The sequence below is a fragment of the Apium graveolens genome, chromosome 3, assembly GCF_009905375.1.
Source record: "Apium graveolens cultivar Ventura chromosome 3, ASM990537v1, whole genome shotgun sequence".
Taxonomy (NCBI): domain Eukaryota; kingdom Viridiplantae; phylum Streptophyta; class Magnoliopsida; order Apiales; family Apiaceae; genus Apium; species Apium graveolens.
This window is the reverse complement of record NC_133649.1, coordinates 59,996,159-60,011,396: the sequence shown is the minus strand read 5'-3', so window position 1 is coordinate 60,011,396 and position 15,238 is coordinate 59,996,159. Positions and strand designations below refer to the sequence as shown.

Genomic DNA, 15,238 nt, shown 5'->3' with positions numbered 1-15,238 from the left:
ATTGAAAACAAACAGATCATTAATTGATAAGCAAAGCATTGTATTCTACTAACTTGTCCTCTCCCATTTCAATCTATTCTCCCTCCCTCTCTCACAAGGAGATTCATTTCACGGCTGCAACCGGCGGTTTAATTCACGGCGGCGCCACCGTTGAAACCTAGCTTCCCTCCTCCGCTACGCCGGCCCGGCTGATTGTATTCTAATTATTAATGTTTAATTTCTGCTAATCAGAATTTGCTTCCACCTTTAGGTTCTCTCTCTCTCTCTCTCTCTCTCTCCCCCTCTCTCTCTCTCCCTCTCCCTCCCTCCCTGATCTCTACATACATCTATGTGTTCATTATCAGATGATCTGCTACACTTAAAATTGCTACTACAGTATGACCTCTTCAACTTATTATTTAGCTCTTTAACTACACTTTGAGAAAACAGATTATAACACATACTGTCAAAATAACAGCAATTTGAATTATACGTATGAACTCATCACACTGAGCTGCTTAACTTGTTATCATTGTTTTGCACGTCCAGTTTGAATGTTTTAACATATGCTGCTGTAATTAGATCAGGCTGTATGTTTTAAGTTTACTTTAACTTGCTTAGATATTAGTTTCTTAGTTATGTTAATGATCTCAAGCCTCTCAACACTTTACACGTTAGATCATCACACGAGCTGTTATACTTGCAAATAGCCATTGTCAGGCTATCCAATTAAACTGTACAAGTGTACAATGAGAAATAGATTATAAGAGTTGCTATGGCTATAATTATCTACTTCGCACAAACTTAGTTGCCGGTATGTTAAAGATTTAGGCATATTGCAGTTTGTTATTTGAAGTTCTATAATGTTTCGTTATTTATGTACAGCCTCTCTTTTGCGATGAAGACTCTTGGCAGTGAAGAGTTTGATGTAGAAACTGGAAAATTTGATAATGACAGAGAAAAGTTGATTCGTAGTACCAGAGTAGTTCAGATAAACAATCAGGCGTTGTTGTCTGGTTTAGCGTATTGTCTATCATCATGTAGTATGATACTGGTTAACAAGTTTGTTCTCTCTAGCTACGATTTCAGTGCTGGAATTTCTTTGATGCTTTACCAGGTTACGTCCATTTTTTTGGTTTTTAAATAAGTGTAATTGATTTCTGTATGCTAAAAGCACTTCCTGCTTAAAAGGTTTCTTCATTTTCTGCAGAACCTTGTTTCAGTATTAATTGTGTCTATGCTGAGTACTCTTGGTGTAATATCAACAGAACCATTGACGTGGAGATTGATCAAGGTGTGGTTGCCTGTAAATGTAATATTTGTTGGAATGCTAGTCACAAGCATGTTTAGGTATGATTATCCTCTTTTTCTTAAAATCATAGGCAGTTTTTAAGATTAATCTTTCGCATCAGATACACTAAAATCTTCAAATTTGTAATTAATCAGACACACTAAACCTTTAAGCTCACTGTGTTATTACTAGGATGCTCCACTTCTTGTTGAATCTGTTTTGAGTTTGATGATTTGACTGGATATCCTAATTCTTGTGGCATGCTTACTGTTTAAGATGCCCCACACCACCCAATAATAGCTGTGCTCCAATAATAGCTGTGCTAAATATATAGGGGGGTTATTCAGATTATTACCCAATAATATTGAACTTGACAATAGATGCTTTTGTACTACAATTAATGTAGTATATCAATGTTTATTGGTACAAGTTTTTTGGCGGATGCACATGCACCCATTTTTAAGAAGAGGATTTTTATGGACTTTAATACTATTGTTGGGTTCAACCCATTATAGTGGGTATGGTATGACTATGAGCTTGGGTGATACAAAATAAATATAAATGTGTAATAATTGTGTGTTTAGGCAAGTATGATAGATGGCAAGTCTTATACACAAACTTAGATAGTTAGATAATAAGAATGGTAGTTGCTAAGTTTGTGATGGCTTTATATGCTTAGTCATCATATCGTTGATTGGTATTTTTAAGATGTAGCCTTAAAGTATTGTTGGAGAGAAACACCTGGTGAGGTGAGATTGATTGTATTGTTGATAATTGGTCTGAATACAGGTTCCACGGAACACCGTGAGGTTTGAGTGATTAATTGATTGTATTATTGATAACTGCTTTGTTTAATATACAAGTTGGAACATGGTTGTTTCTACATTATTTGGTTTTGTTAATTCGCTTTTACTTGATCAAAACAAGAAGTAGAAGGGATATTTGAATAACGCAAACGTAAATGAATTGTTCGGTTTTGTATGTGCCTTGCATTTGTTGGTTAGATCTCGTACTTTGTTCCTAACATCAATATGCTCAGCTTGCTTGTGAACTTGCTTGGTCTTAATAAACTATCCGTGAAGATATTTTCTTACAGGTAATCTTAATTTTTTCGCAGTCTGAGGTACATCAATGTCGCCATGGTTACAGTTTTGAAGAATGTTACAAATGTAATAACAGCGGTTGGAGAAATGTATTTATTCAGTAAGCACCATGACAACAGAGTTTGGGTTGCACTGTTTTTAATGGTATGTTGTTCAGGCTAGATTATCGTCTTATGGCAATGATTCTCCTTTTGCTCTTTTAAGTTTTATTAATTCTCAAGAATGTATTTTCATGTGTAGTTCTGTTCAGACTCCATTGCTCCTGTTTTTTTTCTTTTCGCGGGGAGGGGAGGGGAGGGGAGGGGAGGGGCGGGTGTTTTGAATATTGCAAACCATTAGGCATAGCTCTATACAGGCTTACTCCTCTGAGTCAATATTGTTTTAGTTTTAATGTTTTATGTTATTTCCTTTAAAAAAGTTGTGCTTTTTATAATGAGCAGTTCAACTTGTGGATGAATTTTACATGATCAAGTCATTGAGATAACAATTGTGCAAGTAGAGTTAAAAATGATTTAATTTATAAGGATGTGCATTTTTTTTTATTTCTAGCCAAATATTCGTTTAGCATAGATCATAAGATCAGTAGGTGCTTTAGATGGGAGATGTGCAATTTTGTGATTATATAATTGTTATCTGTGTTTTCGTCCCTTGGATAAACAGAACTCAAAGTTTTTTTTTGACAAATAACCGAAATCAAAGTTAAAATTGTTGCATTTTGCAGATCATTTCAGCTATCTCTGGTGGTTTTACTGATCTATCTTTTAATGCTGTTGGCTATACGTGGCAGATTATTAATTGCTTCCTTACAGCATCATATTCTGTATGTGTTCTCTTTATGTCGTACTATGTTGGTTTCTCCCATTTTTCCCCAGCTTGTACTACCAGTTACTTCTATTTATTTCTTTTTTCTCGTTTTAATTTGTAATTAGGCTTTTGGCTGGATTAGCGCCCTTCATACTCGTCTTCAAAATATCTGTCACTAGATACATGTTCTCTTTGGATATCTGGCAGTGTTAAGTTTTTTTATTCTCTGCTTGCTTTCTTGCACTCCTCCTGTTCTCTAGATTCTTGGAGAAAGATTAAGCAAGCCATGCTATCCACTTCAATATGACAACCATATACTTAAACAATTAGATAGGCAATGTATCAGACTCCAGTATGACAGTATGTGCCGAGTAAGATGTGCTGTAAAACATGCTGATATATGTAGTCTCTTGCTATGTCTGACATGATATACATTTTTCAGTAACAATGTCCAACCCCCCCCCCCCCCCACACACAATTTTTTTTTTATCATAGGTATACTTTACAAACTTCCGGCTTTTCTAGGTTTTCTTTGACTTCCAAGCGAACCTTAGCAATTGTCGTAATATAATGATAATCTCATGATAACATTACCACTGCTTAAATAATTCGCCTGTACTTTATCCTCGCTACTATAACATCTGCTTTCAGATTACAGATGATGGATTTTCATTGTTTCTTTATCAAATTGTTGTGATGCAGTTAACACTGCGTAGGGTCATGGATACAGCAAAGCTAGTCACGAAGTCGGGAAACTTGAATGAATTTTCGATGGTTTTGCTAAATAACACCCTCTCTTTGCCCCTGGGTTTGCTGCTTATATTTGTGTTCAATGAGGTGGACTATCTTACTACAACGTGAGTTTTTCTGTACAACATCCTAGGAAATTATCTAGAAAGCTATGCATGCAATGTAGAAGTTTAATTAATATGCTGCTTCTATAAAATAACATTTTTAATTTCAATGTATCACTGGTGTATATTTTTGTTAGTCAACATATAATCTTCATCGTACTATGACTTTGTATGTGAAATGTTTTCGGAGAAGAGAAATCAAAGCCATCCAACTAATGTATATCCCTTGTTCTAGTCAAATGTATGTAAAATCATTCATTACAGTGACTTGCCAACAAGCTTTATCTGCATGTTTTTGGTAAAAACATTACAACTAATGCCGTGTTAGTGCATCAAAGTCAAACATATACAAACCTCCTTGCATCATTAATCATTTTTTCCTCTACGATATGGTAATGAGGCAGCACATGTAATTATCGAATTAAAATTTGTTATATAGCTTCAGAAAAATTATGATGCTTGTATTTGGCCTTTTCTTATAACTTATTTGGTATTTAGTTTACAATTTCTTCTGGTTGGAAATATTTTACATATCTAAGAGTCCCACTTAACCCTATAAAAAGTCTTACCTAGATCCCTAAAATTGAAATTTACTCAGTAACTAAACTTGTCATATCACAAAGGTGCCATTTTCTCCATGGGTGTGCGTGTACTAGTATATAGTTACTAGTAGTTCTGTTTATTTAGCCTGTCATCAGCTTTTTAACATGTTTTGCTCTGACATTACTTCTCTGTGGTTTTAACAATAGTGATGGTCCTTTCACCGGAATTTGTATATTTTCACCAGCACTTGTAATCGTGTTTTTAACTTAAACTCACGTGTGTTTCTGATGACTGTCAGACCACTTCTGAGGCTACCCACCTTCTGGTTGGTGATAACTTTAAGTGGATTCTTGGGTTTAGCCATCAGCTTCACTTCTATGTGGTTTCTACATCAAACAAGTGCTACTACATACAGGTTAGATCTTTTGATTTCCTTCATATAAGAGTAGCTTGTCTCTTTTTATATAAGAGTAGCTTGTCTCTATTTCTAACGTGATTATAAAAATGTCAAGTCCCTTGGTCCTTGTCAACATCCAAATTAGAAGGCCCAACTTTTTTCCCTGTTTTACAATTTATGATCGTACTTAGTTTGAAATTTTTATGGACTTGGTTGACAAAAAACATTTAATCAACTAAATATTATTTGGTTCAAAATGGAAAGCTTGAGTTTTTAGAAGTTACTATATTTTTTTTGTGAGTAACTGATATTTACAAAGAAAAGTGTCTACCCTTCTACACTGTTAATGATTTGGAACATAAAAGACTGAGTGGACAAGTGGTAGAAGATGAAAGCAGGACAATTAGGGGGCTAGTAAAAGTATTTTGTAAAAGCTCTTTTGTGTTTTGTAATTGCGAAGACAGAAGGGTTATATATGATATTTTAATCTTAAGGTCCTTTTCATTTTGCAGTCTTGTAGGGTCATTGAATAAGATACCTCTTTCAGTCGCTGGCATCCTTCTTTTTAAAGTCCCAACCAGTCTGGAGAATTCCGCAAGCATATTGTTTGGTAAGTGTTTTTTCCCAGAGTAAAAGTGTTTTATTTTTCTAAGCTTATACCATCTCTAACCCAACTCTAATTATTCACTTTTACACAATTTTGGTGTAAAACTCATCTCCACCCCAACTGTAAAGTTACACCATTTTGGTGTCACACTAAATTTTTAGAGTTTTTGTATATTCCCATGTCGCCCTTATCCTCCTTTAATAAAACAAATTTGTTCCATTTGTATCCCACCACTTTATTACTTTTAACTTTACTTTTGTACTTAAGTTATAAAATAATCTATATAGTACAAGAATGGTGTAAAATTTAGTGTTGATGGGTTGGAGTTGAATTTGAGAATAGTGTAGTTTTTACACTATTTTGGTGTAAAAACTACACCAAAATAGTGTAATGTGTTGGAGATGCTCTTATATACAATAAGCTTCAATTGTGATGTGCAGGTCTGGTTGCTGGAGTCTTCTTTGCTAGAGCTAAGGTGCGGGAGAGATCACAATCTTAATATGTTGGCCGCTGCTACAACATTTTTGCTGGCCTTAGCAGCTAAGAACGAGCAGCCTCATTTATCTGCTTTGTGTCACCTATCACAGTATTATCACGGATCTTAGAAGCAGCAAACAGATGACGAAAAGAAGTATGGAGATGTGTGCTTGTAGGATTTTTTTATCCATTAATTTTCCTAGTTGCTAGAAGAGACTGTGCGCTCATTTGTATATGATGTGTTGTAAAACATAGAACTGGTGCTAATCTAGCTCCTGGTCATTCAAGAGACTGTTAACCACTTAAGCCACTGATTTTTTTTTTGAAAGGAAGCAATATCAAGTATAGATCAAGTTTTTTACTAGCTGAAGTAAAAAAGTGAGGTGTGGCATTACCACATTGGCGTGGTTTCATATATGTTATTGTTTGTTCAAATTAAGTAGGGCAAATGTCATTGCATGAGACAACATTTAAAATTACTTGCGTTCTACGACTACGCAACCTCGATTCACTGTCACAACTCACAAGTCCCTGTTTCGACGGTTACTTGTAGTTTATTTTAGCAACAATTTTAGTAGCATTATTATTCCCAAGTGATTAACACTAGTTGATTTTCATATAACTTGAACCCCGTTGTACTTTCCCAATTGATTGTTTTAGTTTTCTTAGAACAAAAAGTAGCAAGCAAAGAAAATTACATTAACAACAGAATTTATAGTTTCGTTTCAAATAACATTTGATGAGCCCCTACAAAACAAATTTTATGAAGGACATATCCTGATTAGTGATTACAGAGATAGTGGGTCCAAAACAAACAAGTTCACCACAAGTAACGAAATCTATATAGCACAACTGCGCAAAGCCAAGTGGACCTCTGAACTTGCCAATAGGAGTGTAGAGATCTCACCTTATCCATCCTCTCTCCACAACATATACTCACATTTGTGATTCCCTATCCATTACCCGAATAAACAAACCACCATAACTCAGTTTTTTCCTATTCCATATTTGTTGCTTTTTTCATAATAATATTACTGGCATCATACTTTGATACCTATGGCAGCCATGAACTCAAGTGTGCTGGCATGCAGCTATGCGATATCCGGTACCGGATCATCCGAGCTTAGCCTAAGCTCTAAGCATGTTTCACTGCCCTCTTCAGCTCTTAACATGCCAGTTATCAGGGCTCAGAATGTTAAAACTTCTGGTCCAAGTGAACAGAGAAATGACGGTAGCCAGGGAAGAAGGGCTGCACTTGTTTGCCTTGGAGCTGCTCTTTTCGCCACCGCTACTTCTTCTGCCAATGCAGGTCCTATTGAGGATGCACTTGAGAGATCCAAAACCAACAAGGTTTGTTTTGGCTTGCTATATATATATGATCCAATCAATTTCTCCAGATAGTATCATTAGTATAATCACTTTCTTTACATTTGTATTTATGAAGTTTGTTTACGTTGAAATATTATCAGGACTTGAATGATAAGAAGAGATTGGCTACAAGTGGTGCAAACTTTTACAGAGCATACACAGTTCAATTCGGATCTTGCAATTTCCCTTACAACTTCACTGGCTGCCAAGATCTTGCCAGGCAAAAGGTTAGTACTATTCATTTACGCAAACCTATCAGAGGGGTTTATGAAAAATTTACTAACTAGTTTTTTGGCTAATTAATACTGCAGAAAGTGCCTTTCATTTCTGACGACATAGAGTTGGAGTGCAAAGGAAAGGATAAATACAAGTGCGGTTCCAATGTGTTCTGGAAATGGTGAAGGCGTTTCTCGCTTGCTTTAGTCTCCAACATCGTCATGTATCTAATTTTCAATTCCAGATCTTAAAACATATTTGTTTCTGTAATCTTCCATGATTTCTTTATTCGGTTTAACACCTAGGGCTTCATAAGTACGATAAGAGCAAAATGAATTGTGCAAAAGAATATCAATAAACAAAACTAGGGGTGATGTACAGTTCTGTATAATTTGTTGTCTATGTGCAAAATCACAGGACAGCTTCGCAAAAGATCTATTTGTTCAACCTTAAAATTAACAGAGGAACATAAAAGCATTCCCAAGAAACAAGAACAAAGATGAACGAAATCTGAGTCCAATCCAAGCTCTAACAACCTCTTAAGATGAATGTACTACCTGCAAGTGCCTATACTGCGCATATCAGCACAAGCACCAATATGCACATCTGTGTGAGCTCTGCGAATATTAGCTTTATGTCTGACAGGACTCGGTGAAAACATCTATAAGCCCAATATGCTCAAAGCTAATATGGGTAAGCTACTAGTGAAGCCACATTTCAAGTGGCTGCTGAATTCAAACCACATACCATATCCCTAATGCACTTACACAAATGAACACCAAGAGCCATTGTTTTGTAATTCAGAACATGGCAGCAGATAAACATCTTAGTTGAGCTAGAAAAAATAACAAGTCCACTTTACAGATGGTGGCAGGCCTAGCATGCTAACAGTTGTCGTGCATATTCCTTCAAATGATGCATTCTTTAATACCTGCATGAAATGGAGATTTCAATGAATTCGAGCTGACCATAATATATGTTGTAAATCTCACTAACAAATATAGCAACATAGAAGCAAGTGTATAAAGAATTTAGTAAGTTTAGGCCAAGACCACAGTTAACAAAACAAAGCATGCAGGTAAACAAAATCAGTAACTGAAATAACGAAGAGAGAAAGAAAGATGTACCCGAAACCATAGTTTTTAACAGTGACTGAAATAAAGGTTAACAGATACAAAATGTCAAGAAAAATGATCACAGCTGAGTCCCCAGGGTCTTCCAGACCTTGCTCGAAGTCCTGACTGCTCTTGAAGAGAATATTGCCCCTACCTGCTGCGTTTGGGATGCGCACAATATCTCCACCGGGATAAAACAGCTCGGAGTTTATGTTAACAGCAGCAACAAAAACTCCACTTCGACCAGCACCTCAGTCGCCGGAAAATATCAGCACTTCAGGACTTTTGGGAGAGAAATGCAGAGAGGTTGAAGAGAAGAGAAGAGAATGTCGTGTGTATATTTCTTATACATTCAGTTTAGCCTCTATTTATAGGAGAGGAAAAATGAAACTGTCAACACACTTAATGTCTGAATTAAACTGCTTCATTAATGAAAAAATCAAAACTGATCAGATTTTGAATTTAAATTATTTGTAACAGCTTTTCACATTAACACCCACATTATCAGAACTTAAGTTAAGTTCTGATTTGATTCATCAGTACTTAAGTTTTGATTCTGATATCAGAACTTGTTAAGTTCTGATTTTATTCATCAGTTCTTAAGTTCTGATTCTGATATCAGAACTTGTTACAGATCAGATTATTTGCAGGTTCAATGTATTTAGACTAAGCCCACTAACAAAGTGACTTAGCCTATTTTAGTACCCAGCCCAATAATCCAGTCATCGATAAATAAATTCAAATTAAAATTAATTCTCAAATAAATAAAATCTTCGCTCAGGTCGCCTCGCGTACGCGAGACATTCGCCCAAATCGCCCTTCGACCCGACCCGGTCCGGTGCGGTGTGTGGCGGGGCGGGGCGCGCGCGTGTGTGTATGGGCGCGTGAAGCACACAACAACACAATGGACCATCACACACCTTAATAGTTGTATACTACTCATGTGAGTAATACCATATAAAGCACACAACCCCCTTTATTTATTTCAATGTGGGACAAACATTCTCAAATTTTCCAAGCTTTTCCAAGCTACTTTCAACTCTCATTTCATATGGATTTCATTAAGAAAATTCTTAAAACCATACATGAAAATTTAAGTTCAAATATCATTGAACAATTTCCAATCATTAGATTTTAGGATTAACATCAAGAACATAATTAAATTAAGCTCTAAAATCCTAATTTTCTAACAATCCCCCACAAATCCATACAGAAATGCGATCAATTTCCCATCATGACTTGTTTTTCAGAGTCGGTACCCTTCCGGGTTTGAACCCTCCTAATTCCTCTACTTCAATGGCTATCGGACTCAGATGGAATGTTTCACCTTGAATCTTAATCCGTTTAGTATAACCATATTCCATAGACGACGACAAGTCAAAGGTTATGGTGCCAATCTACGGCTTTGAGACATTAATGGTCATGTCTCGATCCTGTTCATCGAATGCTTCAAGGATTAACCCTATCCTCTAATTGCGACCACACAATTACATTCGCTTAGCTGGGCATCTCCAGAGATATACTGCCTCTATCTCGTCAAATGACTTGATCCCATTCAGAGTTTCAACACTCTTGCTTTTCTAGCAGTGTCAGTACCTTCTAGGTTTACAGGGGATAGACTCAGATACTATAGTATCATCTATGTAGTAAAGGTACTACCAACTCATCCTTAGAGCTTGTTATTACCCATTGAATACACTTCGAGGGATCTCCTCTCATGTGTATTGGGTTCCCACTGTTGATGAATTATGATGGGTTGACAATCCCATCCCCAACCTTGACTTAAGGACCACTGCAGGTTCCAGTCCTTTAGTAAGAGGATCAGCTATATTATTCTGAGTTCCTATGAACTCTATAGCTATGATCCTATCAGTCACTAAACCCCTTATAGACTTGAGTCTAACTTGGATGTGTCTCTTAGTTTTAGCATTATGCTTTTTACTGCTAATCTTGTCGATAGTTGTTTGACTATCACAGTGAATAGCAATAGCAGGAAGCGATCTGCTTACTATAGGTATTGCAGACATAAGTCCGTGTAACCATTCAGCCTACGTCCCTGTGGCGTCAAGTGCACACAACTCAGCCTCAAAAGTAGACCGAGTAATTATAGTCTGTCTGCTTGACTTCCAGGATATTGCTCCACCAGCCAAGGTGAACACGTATCCAGTCACTCCATTGGAACCAGACTTCTTAGCTATCCAACTTGCATCACTGTACCCTTCAAGCACACCAGGAAATCTCCTGTAGTGTAAACTAAGGTACATTGTGCCTTTTAGATATCTAAGTACTCTATCAAGAGCATCCCAATGAGTTCTGTTTGGACAGCTTGTATATCTAGCCAATTTAGACACAGAATATGAAATATCTGGTCTAGTACAGTTAGCAAGATACTGCAAGCTCCCAATAATCTGAGAATACCTTAACTGAGACACAGGCACTCCTGAAGTATTCTTGACAAGGGCAACTTTCGAATCATAAGGTGTACTAGCGATTCTACACTGTGAATAACCATATTTCTCAAGTATAGATTTCTCTATATAATGAGATTGAGTCAAGGTTATTCCTTCAGTGGACTGAATCAGTTTGATTCCAAGAATCACACTTGCCTCACCCATATCCTTCATTTCAAAATGCATTTTCAAGAATTCTTTAGTCTCGTTAATAATCTCAATATTGGTTCCAAACAATAAAATGTCATCCACATATAGGCACAAAATAACACACTCATTACCTTTAACTTTAGTGTAGACACACTTATCACTTTCATTAATCTTATAACTGAAAGGCAATATAGTTTCATCAAACTTTTTATGCCAATCTCTGGGAGCTTGTTTCAAGCCATAGATGGACTTGATCAACTTACATACTTTCCTTTCATTGCCTGATGCAACAAATCCATCAGGCTGATCCATATAAATCTCTTCTTCAAGTTCACCATGAAGAAAAGCCGTCTTTACATCCATCTGATGGATGATAAGACCATGGACTGAAGCCAATGCTATAAGCATTCGGATTGTTACCATTCTTGCAACCGGAGAGTATGTATCAAAATAATCAATTCCATCCTTTTGCTTAAAACCCTTAGCTACCAATCTAGCTTTGTACTTATCTATTGAGCCGTCAGGGTTCAGCTTCCTTTTAAAGACCCATTTGCACCCAATAGTAGAACACCCAGGAGGGAGATCAACCAACTCCCATGTTCCATTAGAAACAATAGAGTCAATTTCACTCTTGACAGCGCCCTTCCAGTGCCTTGACTCAGAAGAATCCATAGCTTGCCGGAAAGTTAAAAGTTCGTCCTCGATATTGTAAATGATGAAATCACCTCCAAAATCCTTGACTACTTTTGCACACTTACTTCTCCTTGGTTCCTCTAGTTCCTTAGGACTAGAGCTACTACTAGGTTCCGCCCCCACATTTGTCATCTTTTCCACATGATCAGGAATAGAACTTGATGTGTGAGAAGGATCTTCCTCAGAAGTCGTTTCAGGTATTCCAGTCTTCATAGGGTAGACATCCTCAAAGAATGTCGCATCTCGAAATTCAACTATCGTGTTTGCCACTATACCATCTATGTCAGATTTTAACACTAAAAATCTCATAGCTGTAGTGGTTTCAAGATAGCCCAGAAAGATACAGTCAACAGTCTTTGGACCTAGTTTCTTTCTCTTGTGTTCAGGAACAAGCACCTTAGCAAGGCACCCCCATACACGAAGATACTTAAGACTAGTCATCCTGCCTTTCCATAACTCCAAGGGTGTTTTATCCATGTGTTTCAGAGGGACTCTATTCAAAATATGGCAAGCCGTATTTAGAGCCTCTCCCCACATGTATTTAGGCAACCCAGAGTTAATAAGCATACTATTAATCATATCTTTAAATGTTCTGTTCTTTCGCTCAACAACTCCATTAGACTCAGGTGTGTATGGTGGAGTAACTTCATGAACTATACCATTGTTTGCACAAAATTCAATAAAAGCATTACTCGTATACTCACCACCTCTATCAGATCTCAACCTTTTAAGTAACTTACTAGTTTGTTTTTCTACTTCAGTTTTATATATAATGAATTTACTAAGTGCTTCATCCTTATGTCTAAGTAAATAAACATAACAGTATCTACTACTATCATCTATAAAAGTAATGAAGTATCTAAACTGGTCCTTGAAACATACCACCAAATTCACAAATATCAGTGTGTACTAAATCTAACAAGTCTGAATCCCTAACAATGTTATGAAAAGGTTTCCTTATTTGTTTAGCAGACACACATACTTGACATTTAGAATTCTTTTCTATGGTATGTTTTGGTATCAACTCTAAGTTCATCATGTTCTTAAGAGCACCAAAGTTTAAATGACCTAGTCTAGCATGCCATATATCTGAGGATTCAATACAGTTAACAGTAGGAATAACATTATTATTCAAATTTCCCAAAACGGGATCCGCATTAATAACAAATAAACCATTTGACAAGTAACCCTTGCCAAAGAATGTACCAGTGTGAATAAGAACTACTTTATTACACTTGAACGAAATTTCAAAACCACTAGAAACTAAACAGCTTCCACTTATTATATTTTTACGCATGTTGGGAACATGATGCACTCTCATCAGAGATAGAATACGTCCTGAAGGGAACTTCAGATCCACGTTTCCAACTTCATATACTTGAGCAACACTAGCATTCCCCATCTTCACAGTCAGGCTATGACGCTGTTGATAAGATACAAATAAACTAATATCAGCACAAATATGTACATTAGCTCCAGTATCTATCAACCATTCATTTGACAGATAGGTAGAAAATATTACAGGGTTGTAGGATACATACCGGTCAACGTCGGTTTCAGAAGCCGTAGCCTCACCAACAACCATGTTCACTACAGGCCCACTTGCGGTTCCAAGCACAACATTTGCTTGCGCTACCTCGGTTTTCTTCGCTTTCTTCGTAGGGCAGTCCTTACTCCAGTGCCCAACCTGCCCACAAGACCAGCATGGTTTGTTTGCCTTGGGTTTCTTGGCCTTGTCCTTGTCACTCTTAGGTTTATTACTATTAGCTTTCTTAGCAAAAGCCTTCCTCTTTTGTCCTACAGTTGCTATGTTTACCTTTGAGGTACCGTGTTCAGTTGGCATCACATGTCCCTGTTTGGACTTGTGTTGTTCTTGCACCGAGATGTCCAGCATAAGGTTGGTCCAGGTGATCTCTCCTTTCTGTCTTTTCAGGGAGAGAGAGAACTATTCCCAAGACTTCGGGAGTTTTTCAATCACACTTATCACCTTGAACTTCTCCGGGAGATTCATTCCAGACTCCTTCAAAGCATGCACTATCATCTCGAACTCATGCACCTGCTCAGTCATGGACTTATTGTCCACCAGCTTGAACTCGAGGAACCTTGCCACAGAATACTTTTCTAGACCTTGTGAGTCAGTATTATGTGTCTGGTCCCGCTTCTCCCATAAGAGTTTTGCAGAGTAGGCATCAGAAGAATAGACATCAAACAAAGTGTTTGTTAGTGCCGCCAGAATGGCCGCCCTAGCCACTCCATCCTTCTCAGCCCACTTTGCAAAAGCCTTAACTGTGTCAGCCTTCTCTTGATCCACTTCTGGTTTCTCATATTCCACAACCGGCCACAGACCCTTTATAATCAACCACAACTTCATCCTTTTCTGCCAGCGAGAAAAGCCAATGCCACCGTTGAATTTCTCTGGTAAACCGGTTAGTTCAACAGCTTGTGGGAAACTATAGGTGGTCCAATCAATGGGCCCAGCGGTTGCACTCGAACTGCTACCACCACCAACGATAACCTCACTTTCGTTAACCATTATGCTAAATTCTATATAACTAATATTCTCTTCAAGAATGTTATAAATCTCACTAACAAATATAGCAACATAGAAGCAAGTGTATAAAGAATTTAGCAAGTTTAGGCCAAGACCACAGTTAACAAAACAAAGCATGCAGGGAAAGATGTACCCGAAACCATAGCTTTTAATAGTGACTGAAATAAAGGTTCACAGATACAAAATGCCAAGAAAAATGATCACAGCTGAGTCACCAGGCCTTGCTCGAAGTCCTGGCTGCTCTTGAAGAGAATATTGCCCCTACCTGCTGCGTTTGGGATGCGCATAATATCTCCACCGGGATAAAACAGCTCAGAGTTTATGTTAACAGCAGCAACAAAAGCTCCACTTCGACCAGCACCTCAGTCGCCGGAAAATATCAGCACTTCAGGACTTTTGGGAGAGAAATGCAGAGAGGTTGAAGAGAAGAGAAGAGAATGTCGTGTGTATATTTCTTATACATTCAGTTTAGCCTCTATTTATAGGAGAGGAAAAATGAAACTGTCAACACACTTAATGTCTGAATTAAACTGCTTCATTAATGAAAAAATCAAAACTGATCAGATTTTGAATTTAAATTATTTGTAACAGCTTTTCACATTAACACCCACATTATTATCAGAACTTAAGTTAAGTTCTG

At 37.2% G+C, this 15,238-nt stretch overlaps 2 protein-coding genes across 4 annotated transcripts; both read left to right on the top strand.

Annotated features, from left to right (window-relative positions):
* Nucleotides 1-12: 12 nt before the first annotated feature.
* On the top strand, nt 13-6,419 carry LOC141712328 (GDP-mannose transporter GONST1). Of its 3 annotated transcripts, XM_074515223.1 has the most exons (9): nt 15-250; nt 865-1,096; nt 1,190-1,329; nt 2,388-2,517; nt 3,095-3,193; nt 3,880-4,034; nt 4,873-4,989; nt 5,484-5,581; nt 6,019-6,419. In XM_074515223.1, the coding sequence occupies exons 2-9, from the start codon at nt 878-880 to the stop codon at nt 6,075-6,077; spliced, it is 1,017 nt and encodes a 338-aa protein (XP_074371324.1). In that variant the 5' UTR covers nt 15-250; nt 865-877; the 3' UTR covers nt 6,078-6,419. The 3 variants fall into 3 exon arrangements, with proteins under 3 accessions (XP_074371325.1, XP_074371324.1, XP_074371326.1); XM_074515224.1 differs by lacking the exon at nt 3,095-3,193 and having other exon boundaries at nt 13-250; XM_074515225.1 differs by lacking the exon at nt 15-250 and having other exon boundaries at nt 964-1,096; nt 1,248-1,329.
* A 581-nt stretch (nt 6,420-7,000) lies between these two features.
* On the top strand, nt 7,001-7,937 carry LOC141712327 (photosystem I reaction center subunit N, chloroplastic-like). The gene is made up of 3 exons (XM_074515222.1): nt 7,001-7,405; nt 7,525-7,650; nt 7,735-7,937. Exons 1-3 carry the CDS (start codon nt 7,112-7,114, stop codon nt 7,822-7,824), a joined length of 510 nt encoding a protein of 169 aa, XP_074371323.1. The 5' UTR covers nt 7,001-7,111; the 3' UTR covers nt 7,825-7,937.
* Nucleotides 7,938-15,238: the final 7,301 nt, after the last annotated feature.

Coding starts and splice junctions, on each gene's coding strand:
- LOC141712328 (XM_074515223.1), top strand. CDS start 878: ATGAAGACTCTTGGCAGTGAAGAGTTTGATGTAGAAACTGGAAAATTT. Junction 3,194..3,879: donor TCCTTACAGCATCATATTCT/GTATGTGTTCTC, acceptor GTTGTGATGCAG/TTAACACTGCGTAGGGTCAT. Junction 4,035..4,872: donor GTGGACTATCTTACTACAAC/GTGAGTTTTTCT, acceptor GATGACTGTCAG/ACCACTTCTGAGGCTACCCA.
- LOC141712327 (XM_074515222.1), top strand. CDS start 7,112: ATGGCAGCCATGAACTCAAGTGTGCTGGCATGCAGCTATGCGATATCC. Junction 7,406..7,524: donor AGAGATCCAAAACCAACAAG/GTTTGTTTTGGC, acceptor AAATATTATCAG/GACTTGAATGATAAGAAGAG. Junction 7,651..7,734: donor AAGATCTTGCCAGGCAAAAG/GTTAGTACTATT, acceptor TTAATACTGCAG/AAAGTGCCTTTCATTTCTGA.